General features: G+C 41.0%; 1 protein-coding gene across 1 annotated transcript in view; it reads left to right on the forward strand.

The window, feature by feature from the left end:
* Positions 1-6,000, forward strand: part of Slc38a6 (solute carrier family 38 member 6) — a 62,240-nt gene that overhangs the window by 49,204 nt on the left and 7,036 nt on the right. Inside the window, exons 10-12 of the mRNA XM_005343204.3 lie at positions 138-191; positions 2,295-2,374; positions 2,696-2,796. Of these exons, the coding sequence (XP_005343261.1) occupies positions 138-191; positions 2,295-2,374; positions 2,696-2,796 (235 nt within the window). The remainder of the gene's footprint in view (positions 1-137; positions 192-2,294; positions 2,375-2,695; positions 2,797-6,000) is intronic.

Below are 6,000 nucleotides of genomic sequence, written 5' to 3' on the forward strand. Positions count from 1 at the left end.
GGTTGCATTGCGTTTTAGAACTGTGCTTTGAAGTGTCTGATCTGAAAGTGTAGTGGTAATAAATTCGTCATATTTGTTGCAGTATTCTGACTTTAATAGTTATTGGTTTCTCTTTTCCCCTCCATACTCTTAAACAGATTTCCAATGCTACAGATGACTGTAAACCAAAGCTCTTTCATTTCTCCAAAGAGGTGTGTAACTTATTAACAGATACTTTTGGTTGATTTTTCACATTTCAAGTTTTAAGAGATTTGTGTAACAGGGTCTCTCAGGTCTTTATACCTGTAACTAATTGATTTTCATGAAAGTGCTAAGTATAGGATTGCCTACCAGAAGAATAATATTATTTAACACAGGGTGGCCCATTATGAAGCAGCCGCCTTTTTCTTTTCTTTCTTTTGGCGTGCCTTTAAATGGAGCCTGTTTTAAATGGGCCTTTGCCTAAAAGAACAGATTTACCAAATGTCTGGTCTGGCCAGCACGGTCCTCTGTGGGTACGGCTTTCCTGTTGCGCTCTGGACTTGTAAAGCTAAATCGCCAATTACATCAAAAACTTCTCCCCTGTGAGCAGGACTTTGGTCTTTAGCTAAACAGCCCCATCGTTGGACCAGCAGTAGAGTACTGCCAATACTCCTGAACAGCATTCCGAGGGGAGATTTATGATGCTCAGAGCGGAGACCAACAGACCAAGTCCCATGCTCGCTCTGAGAGTGCTGTAGGATCCTGGAATTGCCTGGAAGATTCTCTGAGCATGAGCAGAGAAACAGGAATCGCCGTCTGCGTGGTCCCTGCTTTGTTGTTTTGTAGGCCCCAGGAGCTAGGCTTTCCTACTCACTGCCCAGCCTTTTTAGAATAGAATGCTAATGTGGTTAGTCCTGCGTGCAGAACTTTCCGATACAGCTCCAGTTTTTAACTGAGAAATGTCTCTCCAGCCTCACAAGGGAGGTCACTACATCTTTCACACGGCGAAGCCCTCCACAGGCCTTAAAGATCTAGGTAGGGTAATTGACAAGCTGGGAAACGGAGCAGTATGTGAAACAGAGAATGTGTGACTTCAACTCTCATTCCTCTAAGGCAGCTTCAGGGAACACGACTTCCCAGGTACTGTATCCCAACGTAGTTCCTCATCTGGAAGTTCTTTTGGTGAAGAGCCTAAAGCCGGCTAAGGGGAAATATTTTTAAACCAGAAAAGAGAAATCATTGCCATCCATTTGTTAAAGAGAGTACTTTAATTTTGAGGGTTACTTAGGCTTGCTAGTTTTCTCTGGCTCTTGTTAAATATTCTAATAATAATTTTTAAAGAAACTATAGGCTTATGTATTGCATGGAATCCCATGGAGTTTTTCAGGTCTAGAATTAATGATCTTTGTGTTCATTAAAAAAGACCTTGGTGAAGGATTCTGGCAGTACAAGATGTGGTTTCTATTTTTAGTACTTGCTTGCACTGAATAAGTAAAAGCAGATTCAAAAGCATTGGAGTTATTGCTGCTTGGGGTAACGAGGTGTATTTAAATTGTACATACCTTAATAATGACTGGAAATTATAATAAAATGTCTTTAAACGTAGCTACTTATATCTTATCTGAATTATTTTTATCTTATCCAAATAATGTAGAAGGTGGTGGTTGTAATAAAGCAACATGGTATTAGGGAGCAGCCAGAAACTGCTCAGGTCAGAATAATCAAGCCACCGACCTGTAAGTTCCAGTGTTTGCTGGTGACTGTAGAGCTCCTCCCCCACCCCCTCAAAAGTCTTATAAAGAGATCATTCATAAAAGATAAAATAAATCCGACCAAGTTGGTTTTTTTTTAAGAGAACTTTATTTCGGGGCTGGCAAGGTGGCTCAGTTGTATTGTTGGGCCAGCAGGCCCGATGACCTGACCCTGCACTCATGGTAGGAGGAGAGCACTGGCTCCCAAAGTTGGTAGGAGGGGAGCACTGGCTCCCAAAGTTGGTAGGAGGAGAGCACTGGCTCCCAAAGTTGGTAGGAGGAGAGCACTGGCTCCCAAAGTTGGTAGGAGGAGAGCACTGGCTCCCAAAGTTGGTAGGAGGAGAGCACTGGCTCCCAAAGTTGGTAGGAGGGGAGCACTGGCTCCCAAAGTTGGTAGGAGGGGAGCACTGGCTCCCAAAGTTTTCCTCTCACCTCTACAAGTGCTTAGCGGCGTGGGTGTGTGGGCGCACACATACACAGAATTTTAAAAAATGTAATTAAACCAAAAAAAAATAATAACCAAGTAGCAAAATGGAGTAGCTTTTGTCTTCTAATAATTTTGTCTTCTAAAATTGTTTTCAGAGTGTTTACGCCGTACCAACCATGGCTTTTTCATTTCTTTGCCACACCTCAATATTGCCCATTTACTGTGAGCTTCGAAGGTACTGTGGAACGCCGGGAATGCGCATCACTTATGGGGCTCGCGGATTGGATTGCGGTCTCACTTAGGAAACCTCCTCTATTTTCGTGATTCTAAGCATCAGTTAAAAAGCAGACAAGACGGCCAAGAGCTAATTCTGTTCTCACTGAGATTGATGCCAGTGATGCCATCTTTGCCTGAGTGTCCACTTATGATTCTGATGTGTAGTCTTTGATGAACTCATGGTTGTCCAAAGAGTCCCAACTGGCCTGGGAGATACTTGTTCCTTCAGACAGGATTTGGATCCCTGGCTTTATCAATGTCTACCACTTTTGTGTTTCAGCCCCTCAAAGAAGAGAATGCAGAATGTGACCAATACAGCAATTGCTTTAAGCTTCCTGCTCTACTATGTGTCTGCACTCTTTGGATACCTCACTTTTTATGGTGAGTATGTTCTTAACTCTAGGTGACGAAGGAAGCACAGGCGACCTCATGCCTGTAGCTGTCTTCCCACCTTTCCCTAGTAAGTTCATCTGTCAGGCCACCTGTCAGCACTGTGGCGACCTTGTCACCTCCTCTCTCTGACAGAGGTGAGTCAGGCTTAAGAATAATGAATTCATGGGAAAGTTCCCTCTTTTCAGATTTTGCTTTTGCTTTTCAATTATGATGGTATGTATATGTGTGTCTGCATGTGAGTTTGTGCATGTGAGTGGAGTACCTGTGGGGGCCAGAAGAGGGCACCAGGTACCTGGAAGCGGGCATCTGTGAGCCACCCAACTTTAATGTCAGTACTCTGCAAGAGTACTACACGGTCTTGATGGCTAAGTCATCTAACTCCTAAAATTTTTCTTAGACTTTTATGTCAAATTTCAAACATATTGGTATCTCTATAAAATAATGATTTGGGTCTTTTAAAATTGCATGTTCAGAACCAGGCATGGTGCTTTAATCACATCACTTAGGAGATAGAGGCAGGTGGATCTCTGGGAGTTAGAGGCCAGCCTGGTCCACATAATGAGTACCAGGACAGCCAGAGATACATAGTAAGACCCTGTCTCGAAAAAGTAGAAGGGGGATCACATATTCAGTATGTTAGAATCTAGATGATAAACTTAGAGGTTAGGAGAGTAAACCATCTCAATAATTACAAAGAGCCAACTCCAGAAAGCACGAGACAGTACAGTGGACTCAACTGTCAGACATCTCTGCCTTCCAACTTCATTTCTACAGCATGTGCTGAAACGCATTACTGCCTCTGCTGCGCCAGGGTCTTTCTCTGTAAGTTTCTTAGGCACTTGTAAAATTATAAAGCATAAGCAAAATTCTCTTTTATTTGTTTTGGAAGTGTTTTCTGCATAGTTTGTTGAGTTTTTTTTTTTTCCTCTTTCAACAAGAATGTCAAGAACAAAAACAAAGCCTAGAACAAGAAAGAAAATATGAGCAACATTTTTGAACAATCACATCACGACACACAGCCACTCAACTCGCCCAATTTTGAATGTATTCTTCAGCTTATAAATGTTTTTATAGTAACTGCAAGTGAGCGGCTATTCCTTCTTGGGATGCTTAGCCGCTGATGACCTGCTTGACGGCTTTGTGCACCTTTCAAGTCTGAGACTCCTGTGGTCGCCAGCTGTGGGCCTTTATTAATGCTTACCTCCTAGTTTCCCCAAGCTCCATGTCTTCTTATACCAAAACATTTCCCAGGCCCATTGAGGAGAATACTGGTTTGGGGATCCAACAAATCTGGGTTGTGTAACTAACTAACTGCCATTCCCTAACTAGCTCTGTGACCTTGAGGGGAGCCTCTACCTTGAAGCATCTTCAACTCCTAATCTATAATACATGCATAACTGCATAGGGTTGCAGCAAGGCAGAAGTGAGTTCGATATAAATCCTGCTATGGTATTTGGCACGCAATAGTGCTTCTCTGGTGTAGGAGGCCCTTCTGTATTTGTGTTGCTTTCATTAGTTATTAAACTGCCTTGGCCTAGTTGATAGGGCAGAACTCAGGTAGACTGGGAAGACAGAACAGAATTCTGGGAGGAAGAAAGCAGAGACAGGCAGACACCATGATTCTCCTGCCTGAGACTGACACTGGTCTTGATGGCCAGGAAATGATTGTACAGTCTCTGCTTACACAGTGGTGATTCAGTTGAGCATTGCTCAGTTTCCATGAGTTTGTGGGCTTTCTGTAATTAGTGTTGTTGTTGATTCTAACTTTAAGCATGATGGTCTGAGAAGACACAGGGGTTATTCCAATTGTTTTGATTCTGTTAGATTTGCCTTGTTACCAAGTATGTGATCGATTTTGGAGAAAGATCCAGGTGCTGAGAAGAAGGTATATTCTTTTGTGTTTGGGTGAAATGTTCTATAGATGTCTGTTAAGCCCATTTGAGTCATAACATCTGTTAGATCCTTTATTTCTCCATTGTTTCTGTCTGGCACATCTGTCCAGTGGTGAGAGTGGGGTATTGAAGTCTCCCACTACTAGTGTGTGATACTCGATATGTGATTTAAGCTTTAGTAATGTTTCTTTTGCAAATGAGGGTGCCATTTGGTATGGTATCTGGGCCATAAATGTTTAGAATTGAGACTTCATCTTGATGGATTTCTTCTGTGATGAATATGAAATGAGCTTCTTCATCTCTTTTGACTAATTTTAGTTTTAAGTCTATTTTGTTAGATATTAGGGTAGCTACACCAGCTTGTTTCTTAGGTCCATTGGATTGGAAAATCTTTTCCCAACTCTTTACTATGAGGTAATGTCTGTCTTTGTAGTTGATGTGTTTCTTGTATGCATCAGAAGGATGGATTTTGTTTTCATATCTAATCTGTTAGACTGTGTCTTTTTATATGCAAATCGAGTCCATTGATATTAAGAGATATTAATGACCTGTAATTGCTAGTTCCTGTTATTTTTGTTTTTGTTATTTTGGTGGTGGTATGGGTGTATGTTTCTCTTTGGCATTTGTTGGTGTGGGATTATCTATTACCTGTGTTTTTGTAGGTGTAGGATTGGAGTTTTTCTTCTAGTACATTCTGTAGGGCTGCATTTGTGGATACATATTGATTAAATCTTGTTTTGTCATGGAATATCTTGTTTTCTCAATGTTGATTGAAATCTTTGCTGGATATAGTAGTCTGGACTGGCATCCGTGGTCTCTTAGTGTCTGTATAACTCCTGACCAGGACCTTCTTGTTTTCATTGTTTCTATTGAGAAGTCAGGTGTAATTCTGATAGGTCTGATTTATATGTTACTTGGCCTTTTTTCTTTGAAGCTCTTAATAGTCTTTCTTTATTCTGTATGTCTAGTGTTCTGATTATTATGTGGTGAGGGGTCTTTCATTTTGGTCCAGTTCATGTTTTGTAACCTTCTTGTATTTTCATAGGCATGTCCTTCTTTAGGTTGGAAAACTTTTTTTATATGATTTTGTTGAGTATATTTTCTGTGCCTTTGAACTGGACTTCTATCTTTGGTAGTCTGTTGTTTATTTTTTTTATTTTTATTTTTTTTTGGTAGTCTGTTGTTTATGCTTGCATTTTTAGACCCTGATCATTTACCCAGATTTTCTTTTTATTTATTTATTTATTAAAAATTTCCACCTCTTCCCATCCTCCCACTTCCCTCCCACTCCCCCTACTCC

Source organism: Microtus ochrogaster, chromosome 1 (genome assembly GCF_000317375.1).
Source record: "Microtus ochrogaster isolate Prairie Vole_2 chromosome 1, MicOch1.0, whole genome shotgun sequence".
NCBI classification, from domain to species: domain Eukaryota; kingdom Metazoa; phylum Chordata; class Mammalia; order Rodentia; family Cricetidae; genus Microtus; species Microtus ochrogaster.